General features: G+C 32.9%; 4 protein-coding genes across 5 annotated transcripts; 1 reads left to right on the top strand and 3 right to left on the bottom strand.

Annotated features, from left to right (window-relative positions):
* Nucleotides 1-387: 387 nt before the first annotated feature.
* On the top strand, nt 388-1,155 carry LOC125832154 (uncharacterized). Its single transcript, XM_049511304.1, has one exon. The coding sequence runs from the start codon at nt 429-431 to the stop codon at nt 882-884; it is 456 nt and encodes a 151-aa protein (XP_049367261.1). The 5' UTR covers nt 388-428; the 3' UTR covers nt 885-1,155.
* Nucleotides 1,156-4,054: 2,899 nt separating this feature from the next.
* Nucleotides 4,055-4,596, bottom strand: LOC125832153 (oleosin G-like). The gene has a single exon (XM_049511303.1). It carries the CDS (start codon nt 4,580-4,582, stop codon nt 4,076-4,078), a length of 507 nt encoding a protein of 168 aa, XP_049367260.1. The 5' UTR covers nt 4,583-4,596; the 3' UTR covers nt 4,055-4,075.
* A 741-nt stretch (nt 4,597-5,337) lies between these two features.
* LOC125832131 (zinc finger BED domain-containing protein RICESLEEPER 2) lies at nt 5,338-8,373 on the bottom strand. The gene is made up of 4 exons (XM_049511273.1): nt 8,302-8,373; nt 8,016-8,237; nt 6,998-7,872; nt 5,338-6,276 (listed from the first exon to the last, which is right to left on the bottom strand). The coding sequence occupies exons 1-4, from the start codon at nt 8,339-8,341 to the stop codon at nt 5,371-5,373; spliced, it is 2,043 nt and encodes a 680-aa protein (XP_049367230.1). The 5' UTR covers nt 8,342-8,373; the 3' UTR covers nt 5,338-5,370.
* A 2,072-nt stretch (nt 8,374-10,445) lies between these two features.
* On the bottom strand, nt 10,446-14,048 carry LOC125832155 (uncharacterized). Of its 2 annotated transcripts, XM_049511305.1 has the most exons (4): nt 13,748-14,048; nt 13,525-13,646; nt 12,393-12,557; nt 10,446-10,636 (listed from the first exon to the last, which is right to left on the bottom strand). In XM_049511305.1, exons 1-4 carry the CDS (start codon nt 13,967-13,969, stop codon nt 10,531-10,533), a joined length of 615 nt encoding a protein of 204 aa, XP_049367262.1. In that variant the 5' UTR covers nt 13,970-14,048; the 3' UTR covers nt 10,446-10,530. The 2 variants fall into 2 exon arrangements, 1 of the variants encoding a protein (XP_049367262.1); XR_007443218.1 differs by lacking the exon at nt 10,446-10,636 and having other exon boundaries at nt 12,456-12,557; nt 13,525-13,670; nt 13,748-13,882.
* Nucleotides 14,049-15,076: the final 1,028 nt, after the last annotated feature.

Raw genomic sequence — 15,076 nt, forward strand, 5'->3', positions numbered from 1 at the left:
TGACTGACACAAATACTTAAAAAACATTACTCATAAATAGGAAAATCAATAAATAACCTTCCTAAATGCTAAATTAAAATCTTCTATTTTAATTGTTTTTATTAGAATACTAATTATTCACCTCCTCAATAATTATGAAAGCGCCAAATTTAAATTATGAGAGAAAAAATTAAAAATATTTCATATAAATTACTCCATCTACGACTTTTATATTCAAAGGAAACCCACTTGTGCACACAATTAAGAAATTTCCAAAAATAAATTAAAATCAAAATCAATCATAATCCCAAAGTCAAATTTCTTATTACCGGCTATTTTCGGTTACCCACCTTTGCTCTCCCTTTGTTATAAATACCCCTCACATTCATTTCAACCTCTTTCACCAGTTGCTCGAAAACCAAAAAATAACAGAGAAAAAAGAAAACAAAATGGTTCTCCTAACACCACCACGAACTCCGGCCCGAGCTGCAACGGCGATAGCCGGCTCATCAAAGCGGCTTATGGTGAATTTCATCGGTTCGATGTCTTTGTTAGCTTTGTGGTTGAAGAAAGCAAGCCGAGGAATTAAAACTCAAAAACTCGGGAGCGATTCGCCCAAATCGCCGCTAGCGAGGCCGAAGAAGTTCCTCGAGACGATTAGTAACAAAGCGATTAATCTGAGGCATAAGAAGAAGGCAGAAGGAGAGCTTGCTGATGAGGATTTCGGCGATGGAGGGCTTTGGCAGAGGGGGATTTTGATGGGAGATAAATGTCAGCCGTTGGATTTCTCCGGCGTGATTTATTACGATAGCGAAGGGAATCGATTGCAGGAGGTTCCGATGAGATCGCCGAGGGCGAGTCCGATGCCGAGTTATCTTAATTACGCTTCACCCAAAGTGAATTAGAGAGAGAAAGTATCAGTTAGTTGATGCTCTGTTTTTAGGCATGTAGTTTTTGTTGGTCAGTTTTCTCTCTGTTTACAGCTTATACTTTTTTTAATTGTGGTTATTATGTTTGTTTGGTTTGGGTTAATTACAAAAGAGATGGCGGATATGTGAATTAGCTGTCCTAATTTTCTATTAATCTGGTGAAAATACTGTATAAAAAGGTTTTGAATTTGGTGGAATAAACTGAATTTGGGCTATTATATGCTTCAGTGGGATGTTAATCCAAGTTGCTATCAATTTGCAAATTCTTGTTCATCCCGGTTTTAACCCCCACTGTGTAAGCGCACCGGATAGTTACAGCCTGCAAACCACATAGCCTTTAAACAACCTAAGGTATGTAAATCGCACTAAGCAAATTCTATGCGATAAATTCAACTTAGAAAACATTGAGGGGAGATCGATCCCAAGTTACGATAATATAAGTTAAAATTATATATACCACTCAAGAGTTTTGGCCAAAAACATCCGTTAACTATACCTAAAACTTAATGTACATCCTTCAACTAATTTATTGAACAAAAATCATCCTTAATGTATTCAAAACTTAGCAAGTTTCATCCTTTGTGAAAAAACGTTAACATACCCATCTACGTGCAAGTCACATGACTCTTAACACCCCAAATATCAAGTTCCTCAAACCAGCCACAATTCAATTTCTTTGTTCTGCTAAAAAAAATTAAAGTTATTCCAAGTTAGCTTTTGTATGCGTCAATTTTGCTGAGTCTATATGAACAATAAAAGAAAGGAAAAAAACAACAAAGCTAGGACGAGTCTTCTTCTGTGTAATGGTTGGACTGTGATTATATTTGATTTGGGTATTGATTATGGGAAGGAAGAAAGGCTTGAAACTAATTTAAAATAGGGTGCAATGAAATTTGTTGATGTTCTGGTAATAAAAATCTTTAACAACAATTTAAGAAAAAATTATTGGGTCTTGTGAAAATGGAGAGAGAGAACAATAAGAGCATATTCATGTCGAAGAAAATACTTTAAAAAATAAAAAAATGCAAGCACAACAAATAAATGAAAGGTCTTTGAATTACATCCGTAAGAAAGTTACCACAAATAATTATGGAAAATAAATCATGATAGCAGCAAAATATCCAATATTGAGCTTCATTGTACAAATCAACTTATATTACGATTTTTATTAAGCTGGAGAATCCTAAATTCATTCCTGGCAAGCTTTATCGGTAAAAAATTAACTCAAAAAAGCTTCAACTTTGAGAAGAAGAACATTATACAACTACTGGACTCACTTTAGGATGCTTATAGTCATGTGACTTGCACATGGAATTGAGTCTGTTAATGTTTTTAACAAAAGTTTCAGGGAAGGATGAAACTTGCTAAGTTTTGAATACATTAAGGATGATTTTTGTTCAATCTGATAGTTGAAGGATGTACATAAAGGATGTTTTTGGCCAAAAAAGAGACTCACCACTCAACATCTTCCTTTTTTCCAACTATTTAACGATTTCGATACCTAAAAGAAATATAGACAAAGCAATAGCTTTGTTTATCTACGAACACGAACACTATTTTATTCAAATCAAATAAGCTATAGTTTTCAATAGTAGAACTTGTTCCAGATCAAAAGGCCATAATATCATGCCTCCAAAATTTTATATTAATACTAATATTATATTAAAGTTAAAGGCTTTAAACGTCGATACTTGGTGATTAAATCGTTGAAAATATTTCAGGGCAGATACGAGCATCATCAAAGGTTTTGATTCCCTTTCAAAACCCACCAATACATTATCAATTGCAATAATTAATATAAATTAACTATATAAAAATCAAAGAGACAATGTCAAAAAATTTAATTTCTCTTGATTAAGATGTTTTCACAGAATTAAAGGGTTTTTTAAAGCAATCAGCCGCAATAGTAGTACGCGGGCATGAACTCAGTCATCTCCTAATTCTTTTGTTTAACGAATAATTGTGATTAAGTTAGTGACCTGGTCAACTTAATTAACTTCTTGTATTGTATAATAGAAATGGGCTAGTATGAAATAAGATAATAAGAAAGTGACACTTTCTCATGCCAATTTCAGTGTATGATTAAATTGTAGTTGGAATTGAAGAATTCAACTTTTGTTTTAAATTCTTTTTTTTCTTTAATTCCTAGTTGGACAAAGCTTTGCATCATAATTATGGTCTACGGGGAACACTAGACTCACATACAATTTGAACCACTCAATATCCAATTTCATTTCTGAAATGATAAATACTTTTTCATCCTTAATTGAAGATGATGAAATGATAAATAATTTTTCATCATTCTTAATTGAAGATGATGAAATGATAAAAACTTTTTCATTCTTAATTGAAGATATAGGATACGATTTTTTTATTTTTTAAAAAAAATGACATGAGATCAATCTCTCTAGTCAGGCTTACACAAAGTACCAATAGGCTAGGCATGAGTCATATGACTTGGTCCAATTGCATTTTTTTCATCTTCCTTGTTTTTTTTTCTTAAAAGAAGAAAAATGGAAGGTCAAAGTCAATTAATGTCTCGTAAATTATTTTGTCTTCCAAGTCCTAACTTACTATTAAGCTATATTGATAATTTCTACATATTCCAAAGAATGAGATCTATTTTTTCTTTTTTTTTGCCCAAACATTTTAGTGATTGGTATGTCATTTCGTATCCATAGCTCAAACGTGAAAAAAGACACTTGAATTAGGTGGAAATTATTGCTAGTCCTCTTATCTCATAAATTTTGTATCCGCCACGCGTCACTATCTCCTTCATCTATATTTTATATTATATGAAAATTTGTGGCAAGAAAAAGGACTAGAGTGTATACGTGTAATATATGAAAATTGTGACATTGTTGATGAGCTTGAGCACATTATTGAGTGCAACAAATAATTGAGCAAAAAAAAAAAACATGATGGTGCCCTTTCGGCCCGGTTACAACATTATCATCATTTTTATCCTCTTGTTATGCCTATTGAGGGCCCAATTAAATTCCATATAAAAGAAATTAAAATCCTCAACTAAACATCACTACATTCTATGTAAATCAGAACACTACAACAGTCCGATTTTATATTTATATAATTCAAAAAAAAAAAAAAAAACTCAAGAGGAAATTAACCCGGTTCAAACAAAACTTATAGAAACGGCTCGATTGAGCTCAAGCACCAGGAGCTGCATCCTTCACTTTATTATGAAGGTACCCGCCGTATTCCCTAGCGTAATCCTTCACATGGCTAGCCGTATCAGCAATTCGGCTTCTGGCGTAATCAACCCGGTCCGAACCGGGCGGGTGTAATCCCCTAATGTATCTATATAACCAAGAGAGAGACGCCAGCGTGGCAACCCCAAATCCACAAACAGATAAAAATCCGGCAATGGCAATAAACAGAACAGTACCCACAGGGACCCAAATTGGGCTTGAGATTAGAACCAAAGGAGTGAAGAAGATTAAACCTAAAATAATTGCGGTAAGTGTGAGTCCGGTGAGAAGGAGTAAGATTCCGCCGGAGATAATTAGGGTTAGAAATCCGACGAGTTGGGTGGAATTAGGGACGTGTTCTTGCAATTTGCGGAGGAATGAAGGGGTAGTCATGTTGCTGTTGAAGCCGGAGGAACGAGTTGGTGGCCTTTGTTGACGGCCGTAGTTGGGTTGTTGATCGGCCATTTTTGTTGCAGAGAAAGAAAAGAGTGTATGAATGTTGGGGAAGAGAGAGTGAGAGTGAAATAGAGGAGAGTACAGGGAGAAAAGGATGGGGTGATGTGACACGTGTGAGGAGGTGGAGTGCATGCAAGAGAAACACGTGGGAGTTATGCTCCTAGATGTGCTTTGGCAGAATTGGACCTTTTCTACTTGGCTGATTTACATTTGGAATACTAATGGTTCATATTTTACTAACCTTTTACCATATGGTTGATTCTACAATAATAATATGTTTAAAATTTTGGTCGATTCCTTGTAGAGTTTACGACCCTGAGTAAAAAAGAAAAGGTAGGATGGATCGAAAAATCAAACTATAAATTAAATCAAAGGGGAATATCATATATAACATTCTTTTGATGGTCCAGTAATTTAAGTTTGAGACTTTATACGGAAGGATGAAAAAAGAAAAAGGGAGTATCATATATAGCTTCTCAGCACCTCTGTTTCAGTAACATTTTCACTCCTTGTCCTTTTTGGCATTCTAGAACAATAGGATTATAACAAGCAAGATTTTTATGCATCATGATTCAACCAATTAGTATACTTTTTTATTTTTTTTTATGTTACCGGGACTTAAAGAAGAAAAAAAAGCCTTGTTAAGACACAAGCTCTATATTTCTTAAGAAAATAAATTCATTGTCTACTTTTCTCTATCAAAACCTGTACACTAAGCAGTAAACATATGATGCATCTACATAAATATAATACATACAACAAAACATGGACCTTCAGTTTCATCAATAAAAATTCTATCATGATTTTTGTTTCTTGTCGGAACCTGCCATTGAACTTTCAGCTGCTAGTTCCATTAACCTCTCATAATCAATTTCAGTTGATTTATACTTCAACTTAAATCCACTTTGCATCCATGACTTTACACAATGCAAAGCTTGAGTGCTCTCATAGGGCGTTAAGAACCTTTGCTTATCTATCTCATCACCTTTGCTGCAGAAAAGGTCTTCAGGCGCCAAAGCAGTTGGTTGTGCAGCCAAAAAGTCTCGAGCCATGGATGATAACCGTGGGTAACGTGCATTGTTTACCTTCCACCATTCCAAGACATCTGTTTGTATAGGAGCAGGAGGTTCTGATAAATATTGGGTGAGCTCATCTGTGGCGGAGGACATGCTTGCCTTGCGTTTCTTACGAGCAATTTCCTCTGCAAAAGAAACACTTCCTCCATCTTCGAGCTCATGTGCAGCATAAGACCCAGAGATAGAAGGAAAATGACTGGTGGAATAGTTTCTTATAAAATGGCTTCTGGCTTCCTCCAAGTGATTCTCCGAATTGAGACTTTCAGGAATGAGCTCGACTTTTATTCTTGGATCAAGAATAGCAGTCATATATGTGAAGGAGTTGCACATCTGGTCATTGTAGCTTCGAGCTTTCGTAGCCATTTCATCAGCAGCACTTTTCAGCCAGTCAGGGCTGTGTCGAGAGTCTCTACAGGCTGCAATTGTTTCAGAAATATGATCCATGAAAAAAAGAACCAAACCAATTGTTAGTACTTTGTTTGTACATATGTCATTGATGGTTTTATAGAAAGGTTCTAAAAATGCATGCATGCTATTCACAGCATTCTTCTCCGCGTTGTTGAGGAGCACCCTACTGCCTAGTAGTTCATCATACTTCCGGATGATAGTTTCCAATGATTTACCTGCCTAAATTTAAAAAAAATATATAATTAAATTCATCAATCATTTGTAGATTAAATGTAAAGCAAAACCATTTTTTAAAAATCCATTCTTGTGTTTCCTCCTTATGATGTTGTCCACTTCCATCTATAAGTAGCAAGAAACAACAACTCATAACTCAATAATGTTGGCGTATCTATGTTTCCTTTGTCCAATCTAGTAGAGTCTAAGCATTTTGAGTGCAAATATTTTGAACTTTTTACTTCGATAATTATCAAAGATTCTCTTTTTTAATATGGTAAACCTTGTGCCCCAATTCCGCTATTCAGAAGCTCAACAGTGGCTGAAAGTGGAGGGTCATTGACACTAATCAAAGTTTTATCTCTAAAAAGACATACTTATCAACTTCCCATTTCAAGCTGAACATGTATAAACCAACTGTTGCTAAGCATAGATTAGAGATTGTTAATCAAGTATAGTCATGAGATCAGAGAAGAGTATAAAATTCATTATAATAATACATTCAACACAATCAAACCCAAACTAATTATACACGTATTATAAAGATTGAAGAACTTCACTCCAAAAATATGACAGTTTAAGACAATCAGAGTGAGCTTTGAACTGTACTGATCCAACATCACAGTAAACTTATACAAGTCAGATATGTGTGTTTGCCTTGTTCTTAAATATTTTTATGAGAAGCTAGCAGCGTGATATTTATAAACATATCGGGAAAGAAAGATACCTTTCGTGCAATGTCAAGCATCTGGTAATTGCCACTCCAACGAGGTGAGGCATCAAGAGGGAATTTCCAAGTTCCTTCTTGATAAGCATTGCAGCATTGGAGAAAATCCTGAGAGATCTCAAAGGATGTGTTCATCTTTAGAACAAATTCTCTTATTTTAGAAATTATCGACTTTGTTGAACTCAGTCCATCATTTATGACTGAATTCAAAGTATGAGCAGCACATGGGAGATAGTAGAAATGACTCATTTTCTGGCTATCCATATCTTCTTTGAGAGTATGGCACGCGTGCAGTGCAATCGGAGTATTATCATGTGTGCAACAGAGGACTCTATTCTCAATATTATAAATCTTAAGAACCTTCAACAAAGCATGAGAAACTTCAGCAGCCCCACAAGGAGAGGATATGTGACAAATATCAAGGAGCAACTTTTGGAAGGACCAATTTTCATCAATCCACTGGCATGTCACACTCATATAAAGTAGTTGCTCGTAAGATGTCCAGAAATCAAGAGTTATAGAGACTTTGCAAGAAATTTGGTCTACTATCACCCTTACATCTTCTTGCATACTTCTAAAAACTTCGCAAAGCACTGATTGGAACTTGTCTTCAGGCCAAAGTTTTACTGTTGGATTAAGAAATTTAAATGAATTCAAAAGCCAAGGCTCATCCAAAGTCGAAGGAGGAAGAGACGCGAGAATAAACCACTTGACAAGCAACCAGTTCAAATGATCGAGCTCCAACTGAGGACCTTTGACATGAGGTTTAGGTTGAAGCTTCTTGACAACAGTAACAGATTGTGGTGCAGGACTTGCAACATTTACTGTTATATCATATCCTGGATGACGATTGCTAAGATGTTTTCCCAAATTGCCTAGTAAAACGAATGAACAACATCAAGGTCTATAGATACTGCATAATATCCATTAATTTAAGCACTTGATTATCAATTCATTAATGTATGACCTATTTCACATGAAAATTAAGCATTAATCGGGAAAAAAGGTTTAAACGTACCGGTGGCTGTTGCAATTGAATAACTCTGTCCACAAAATTTACATTTTCTAGTTTTCCCATCCGGTGCTGTTTCAAAATACTTGAGATACACTGATGTGAGGGCCTTTTTCCTTAGTTTTGTTGTAGGATCTTTCTCTGAAGATCCCGGCCCGATATCTATAGGTTCTACGTTAAGGATTGTACTTGGAGCTTCCACAACGGCAAGGGATTTGGATTCCATTTCTGTTACAGAAAAAATAAATCAAAGAAGATGAATGCAATGAATTAAGTAGAGTGAAAAAAGTACCTTTTAAGGTCTTATAACCAGTGTTGACATTCCAATCCATCGCGAACAAAATCAACAGCAAAACATACAAAATTAGTGTTGAAAATTTGAAATTCCAGTTGTTATCTCAGTGTTGAATATTGTTTCAGTAGAGATTGTAGTGAGAGAAACAGAAAGAGAGAGAGAAAATGTGAAGGAGGAGTTGCAGAGGAAGAAATGGAGGGAAGGAATTAAGTTTGAAGTGGAGAAGGGGAAAGGGAAGCTGAGAGCCAGATAGATTAGTGATGGAAGCCGATCTCAGATCCGACTGATACAGAATTTATGTGGAGACGAAGCTTCAGCCTTTAGTTTTGGTAGAGCCGTCACGCCAAACCCTTCTACCTTTTTTTTCTTTTTTTCTTTTTATACTTTCTATAAATTATTACTAACCCTTTCTATTTTGTTTCTACTCCAATTTAGTCCTAATTAATTTAATTAAGAAAATGAGATCTTGTTTGTCCTATCATACAATTTATGGTAATGAGAAATTATTACTTCACTTTTAGTTTAGAATCAAACATATAAATAACTTTTATTTCTAATTTATATAAATCATTATTAATAAATAATGTTATTTTAACTTCTCAAATAAAACTATTATTATGATGTGAGTCTTTTTTCTTTTTTTTTGAGAGAATTATTGAAAATGTTCCTACATTTGGCACGAATTATTAGTTTCATCCTCAAATTATTGACAAGCTTTAAAACACTCATTTACTTGACTGACTAGACTTAAATACACTCTCAATCTTGTAACCTGAGTGAAATACACCCTAAATTCTCATCAAGTTTAGAGGTGTTTTCAACACTTTTTATTAAGAGTCACATGCTTCTATAAGAGTTTGAAATCACTTGTTATAACGTCATGTGTCACATCGGGGTGTATTGTTGGTGTATCTAAGTTTAGTAAGTCGAGTAGATGAGTATTTTCAAGGTTGTCAATAATTTGGGAACAAACTAATATTTCACACCAAGTTTAAGAGTGTTTTCAATAATTATCTCTTTTATTCAAAATAAATTTTATTAACCTTAATTTTATTTATAATAAAATAATGTTCGAGCTAGTTTGAAGTATAAAATAACTTTCTCCATTAAAATTTAAATATATCAAGAAATTGTCCAATGGTGTGCTATACAGCTGATTTGTGTAAACTTTTCTAACCATTTTTTTAAAGAGTAGAGAAAAAATAAAAAAAAATGTGTGAAGTGATGCCATGTAGACAGCTCAAGCTGTGGAGACTTTCACTGAGTTGGTTGCATCAACTCGGGACTCAGTTCTCTAGCCGCCATTTTTCATTTATTTTAGTTCTAATTTTTTTATTTAATTTGTTTCTCCAAACTCTATTTTAATTATTATTATTATTATAAAAAAGAATTAGTTTTAAAAAAAATTACTATTAAACTAGCAAAGTAATTATGAATTATAGAATGTTTTAGAGTGTGAAAAATAAAAAAACCATTTCTCAATTTTGTCTTCTTTATCAAATTTATCTTTAACTAGTAATAATATTATTTGTTTAATCCTTTCTTTCTGAGTTAACTTTTGAAATTATATTAAGTGCAAATAAAATATTTTACATCGTTAAACTAAAAACTTGTTAAAAAATGATGTTTATTTTTAATTATCAACTACTATGGGAAAGAATTATCCGATATCATTAAATTATAAGGTTTAGTAAACAATCGTGTTTTCGATTGCTTTGTTTTATTTTTCTCAGCTCACTGATGCCATTTGTTTTGGTGGATTTAGAAATAAGGATATTTAAAGTATATCAAATTTAAACGAATAAAATAGCACAATAATTTATCAAAAAATAGAAAAGATTAAGTTCTGAAAAAATTGTCATTTGTAGTACTCATTGGCATGTCACTCACGGTCTCGTGGGCCTTTTGGGCTCTAAACATTTTCGATACACAAATTTTGTCGCTACGATAACATTTGTCTTGTTCACAAGTTATGACAGACGGGGCATACCAATAGTACAAATTACCATACAGATTAATGAAAATTACAGCTATATTTGTTTTCGTCATAATGAATCACATAATTATGAATATTCATTAGCCAAATTACCAACCAACTTGTAAATTTTGTGAATCCTTTTTTTTTTCTGTCTTTGTTCTATGCCCTGTTGAGTCAAACTAACAAATTCAAAAACCACTTTTGTCATCAAATAATTAATAACAGCAGATATACATAATTCTTGATTTTTAATCTCTTCTTGTCCAGCTTCTGGATCTCCCCTTTCTCCAAATAATAGCACTCGGGTCTGGACAAACTTGATATGGAATTTTTGGTGGATTAATTTCCGGGACACTGCACACATTACATTATTAAATCAAATCATCAATAATTTTTATTTTTTTTATGATTTATACCCAAATAAACTACCAAATATTACTAAAATCGTACATGATCACAATTTAAGACTTGCAAGAAAAATAGTAATTCCAATTTTTTAAAAGGATACGTACAAAACATTCTTTATATTATTAGTGGTAAGGTTGGTTCAAAATTTGTTTTAAATTATCAGAAGTACAAATTTCATGTGTGACAAGTTTATAATTGTTCTGATTCCCTTTATAAGAATTTCTATTAATACCTCTGTCAACAAATATATACTATCATCCAAGATGTGATGTTAAGTTTTTTTTTGGGGAAAAATAAGCAAATACCCCATAAAAGCAAAATAATTACAAACATATACTTCTTTACCTTCATACCCCATTAAATAATTACAATATATACCTCCTTCACTAATTTCGCTTAATTGATACTAAATCACTATCATATATACTGTATCGGTATCATTAATGCTGATAATTTCGCTGAATTGATACTACATCAGTATATATATACTGTATTGGTATCATTACGATTTGTTGTTAGGAAATTACTCATTAATCAATGATACTATAAGAGTATATATATACTTTTATAGTATCATTGACAAATGCGTAATTTTTGAACAAGAAACCTTAATGATGCCATAAAATATATATATACTCTTATAGTATCATTGACTAACAAGTAATTTCTGAACAAGAAACCTTAATGATACCACAACAATATACATATATACTCTTATAGTATCATTGACTAATAAGTAATTTCTGAACAAGAAACCTTAATGATACCAATACAATATATATATATATATATATATATATACACTCATTTAGTATCAGTTAAGCGAAATTATCAACCTTAATGATACCAATATTGTATATGATACCGTTTTAGTATCACTTAAGCGAAATTTATCACCCTTAATGAAAGGGGGTATAGACTATAATTATTTATGAGAGAATGTGTACTTCAGGAATTACTTTGGATTTGAGTATGAACTTGTAATTATTTTGGATTTTATGGCTCATTTATGTAGTTTTTCCCTTTTTTTTTTCCAATTCGGTGTCCAGTACTTACTTCCAACTAAATTTGGATTCGCGTTGGAAAGTCCTACATTGGGTTAAAGAGCTTCTTGACAAAGGCGACTCCGTATTCAGGGAAACTCAACCCGATATCTCTGATTAAGGATGAAGAAGTACTTACCACTGCACCACAACCCTCGTTGGTGTGATGTCAAGTTGGCAAGCAGACAAACTCATTTATTTCTTGTACCTCTTTGTTTGTAATGAAGACCCTATCCTTAAATTCTATTGTTTACAGCTATACCATATTGCCTTATTTGTTCCTCATCACATCACAACACAACTATTAATGTAGTGTCTTTCATTTAATAAAATATCCAATTCATTTGATCACTTTAAGCTAATTGTTAATATAAGGAAGGTTCAATATTTTATATCATTCGAATACTCGTTTTAGGACTCAACTAATTTAAATTCGTGTCAGAAAGTTTTACTTTGAGGGTAATGCGTTTCTAACCAAAGACAATTATATTTTCAGGACTCGAACTCAGAATCTCTAGGGGTGGTGATAAGGAAGGTTCAATATTGATTTATTCTTGAAGAACCCTTGTTCTAGAGTCAGGACCACAGAATATATTATATGGAGCAGGTAATAACAGACTTGGATCCAAATGCATGAAATTAGGCATAAATATTCTTACCTCAGTGCTGCTATTTCAATCTGTGACAAGTCCATGTTGGTTGAACTGTTAGGTAAGGAAATAGTCCTTTTCCTTGTTGTGGTGGTGGTCAAAGGTGTTGGTTGCTTGATAGCCACTACTTTGCAATTCAAATTGCTAGCTATACTGTTATGGGCCATGGCCATCCTAGTAACAAATCAATTATAAATATTACAACTAGTTTAGTTCCACTATGATAAAACATATTCAAGAAAATTTAAATCTATAGATGAGATGGTCATAGCTTTTAACATGTAACAGATACATATTTGACTAATCGAAAGTGACAGATAGCATATTGAAACAGAATATGCGCTCTCCAATAATTTAAATATTTGAATGAGATGATCACACACGATTGTGATGTCAAAACAATTCTTGAGGATATGATATTTTGAGGATCATCTGATTGGCATGAATAAAAAATTTAGCAGTTACAAATAATGAGGACACACAATTGCATGAAACCTGCCGGCCAATGGGCAGTGACTGAAACGTGGCAGAGCAGAAAAGATTGGCCAGTCTAGCTAGCACAAATCGTAAACAAAAACAAATTTAGGAGTTCCAACAAACTCAATTAATAATTCACAAATCCTTATCCTACTCTAAATATTTTAAATCAAATAAGAACTAACTTAAACTATTAAAGTACTCCCTAATATAAAATCTAGTTTAAGAGATAAATTGAATCATCGTCTATTTATCCTTAATCAGAAATTTCAAGCATAAAAAGATTTCGGATAAAATGTGGTTTCACCATTAATACTAAAAGTGGCTGTACAGAGGAGAGTTGACCAACCATGGCTGTAGGCCTTGAATGGCTTTATTGCTAGCAACTTCCTATCCATTTCCTATCTACAATGGAATAAATTAATTCACTTATCATTTAATCAATTTGTCCCTAAAGACTAAACTCCATAGTATTAAACGATTTTTCTTATTAAAGAGATGTACTACTCATAATCAAAGATCTTCACGCTCGAAGATGTGACCTAGTGATTAATTAATCAAAAATTCATCAAAAGTAAAAATATTAGGTGATTTCTTTCTATTTATCCAAGTTTTGATAGTGCGCGATATTTGTGCTGGTAGGAGGTAGTAGATACCAACTTACTTGTAGATGAAGCTATGATCATGAAGTCCAACAACAAGAGTTGAAGCTCCAATTTGTCTAACCATTTCAGCAATTTTGCCACCATCTTGATCTCCTTCAGTGACCACAATCTCTGTCTTGGTCTGTAACAGATCAATCACCTATCTCTGTTATCATATATGTATCAGTAACATTACAAATTTCTAAAACAGAACATCATGGTAAAAAAAACAGAGTAACCTACGTTGGGAAAATTGTTGCAAAGGTCTTGAAAAGAGAGAGCTAATTGAAAACCTTTAAGGCGAAGAAGCCTAAGTTTGTTGCTGGTTCTGGATCTCAAATTTGGGAAAACGTGAAGAAGTGTTACTAAATCTCCATATCGTAAGAGATTATGAAGAGCCCATTGTAGAGCTGTTCTTGATACTTGTACATCTTCTACTATTATCACTATTTTCCTCACATCCATATGGAAAGAAGTTAAAAAAAAAACTTTGTTCAGAGCTCTAGTTTTTCTCTTTTTTGATGTATAGTAACAAACAAAACATAAACATAAGACTCTGTCTGCTTATGTTTTTTTTTTTAATTATATTTATTGAAAGTAATAATATAGTCGAATTATATAGGGCCTGGAAACTGCAGGCTGTGCTTGTACGCCAAATTGGACCGCGCAAAGACTAGAAGTGGAGCGTAGTCAAATGAACGACTAGGATTGAATTTGAGCTAAATAATATATCATAATTAATAAGTTCTAATTATTTTCTTACTATTTTTTTAATACTTAATAAACCCCTTTTTCTTTTCATTCGTAGCTATATAAAATATATTAAATTAAAACAAAAATAAAATCACAATTAGCCATGAAATAGAAAATATCAAACTCATTCATTTATTAAATCAATAGATTTTGACTCAGTACAATTTAAGTTGTGTACAATAAGTCGTTGTGATCAGACCCTTCTCTGGACCTTGTGCATACAGGGGCGGAGCCACCTTGTACTAATCCGAACCCCCTTTGGCGGAAAATTACATTAATTATATATGGTTAAAATAATTTTTTATGTATATATAGTAGATGTCGAACCCCTTCGACTATTTTTGTGTCTATTTCTATAGATTTTGAACCCCTTATTAAAATTTTTGGCTCCACTACTGTGTGCATAGCGAAAGTTTTAGTGTACTGAGTTGCCCCTTTAATTTAAGACATCTAAAAATTGGACTAATATGTAAAATATTAACGCATAAAGTATTTTTATGGTACACTGGAATTTAAAAGGCTTTGATTTAGTCATATTTGTGTACCAAAAAACTCTTTTTTGTACCCAAATTTATGTTTATATGTGTGTGATTATGAGAGATTTAATTTGTTAGAGTGGGATACAACATAGGATTTAATGTGAACAAAAAACATTTACTCATGTAGATTTCATGAGCAAATGACTTTTAAGATGCTCAACCGTTCAACAGTGTTCAACATTAATCATGCAACTTTTGTTTTCATTTCACAATAATACCAGTATTTTAGATTTTGCACGCTTCTTTTAAAATAAAATTTTAAACAATAATTATTTTTCTT

This window comes from Solanum verrucosum, unplaced genomic scaffold (assembly GCF_900185275.1).
Source record: "Solanum verrucosum unplaced genomic scaffold, falcon-dt-bn FXZP01000009.1, whole genome shotgun sequence".
Taxonomy (NCBI): Eukaryota; Viridiplantae; Streptophyta; class Magnoliopsida; order Solanales; family Solanaceae; genus Solanum; species Solanum verrucosum.

What these genes read in the sequence shown, in the direction of transcription:
- LOC125832153 (XM_049511303.1), bottom strand. Translation starts at nt 4,582, where the DNA reads ATGGCCGATCAACAACCCAACTACGGCCGTCAACAAAGGCCACCAACT.
- LOC125832154 (XM_049511304.1), top strand. Translation starts at nt 429, where the DNA reads ATGGTTCTCCTAACACCACCACGAACTCCGGCCCGAGCTGCAACGGCG.
- LOC125832155 (XM_049511305.1), bottom strand. Translation starts at nt 13,969, where the DNA reads ATGGATGTGAGGAAAATAGTGATAATAGTAGAAGATGTACAAGTATCA. An exon ending in GATCATAGCTTCATCTACAA is followed by an intron (nt 12,558 to 13,524) that starts GTAAGTTGGTAT and finishes ATTTGTTACTAG; the next exon opens with GATGGCCATGGCCCATAACA. An exon ending in ATTGAAATAGCAGCACTGAG is followed by an intron (nt 10,637 to 12,392) that starts GTAAGAATATTT and finishes TAATGTGTGCAG; the next exon opens with TGTCCCGGAAATTAATCCAC.
- LOC125832131 (XM_049511273.1), bottom strand. Translation starts at nt 8,341, where the DNA reads ATGGATTGGAATGTCAACACTGGTTATAAGACCTTAAAAG. An exon ending in TGGTTATAAGACCTTAAAAG is followed by an intron (nt 8,238 to 8,301) that starts GTACTTTTTTCA and finishes TTTCTGTAACAG; the next exon opens with AAATGGAATCCAAATCCCTT. An exon ending in TGCTTGACATTGCACGAAAG is followed by an intron (nt 6,277 to 6,997) that starts GTATCTTTCTTT and finishes TTTTAAATTTAG; the next exon opens with GCAGGTAAATCATTGGAAAC.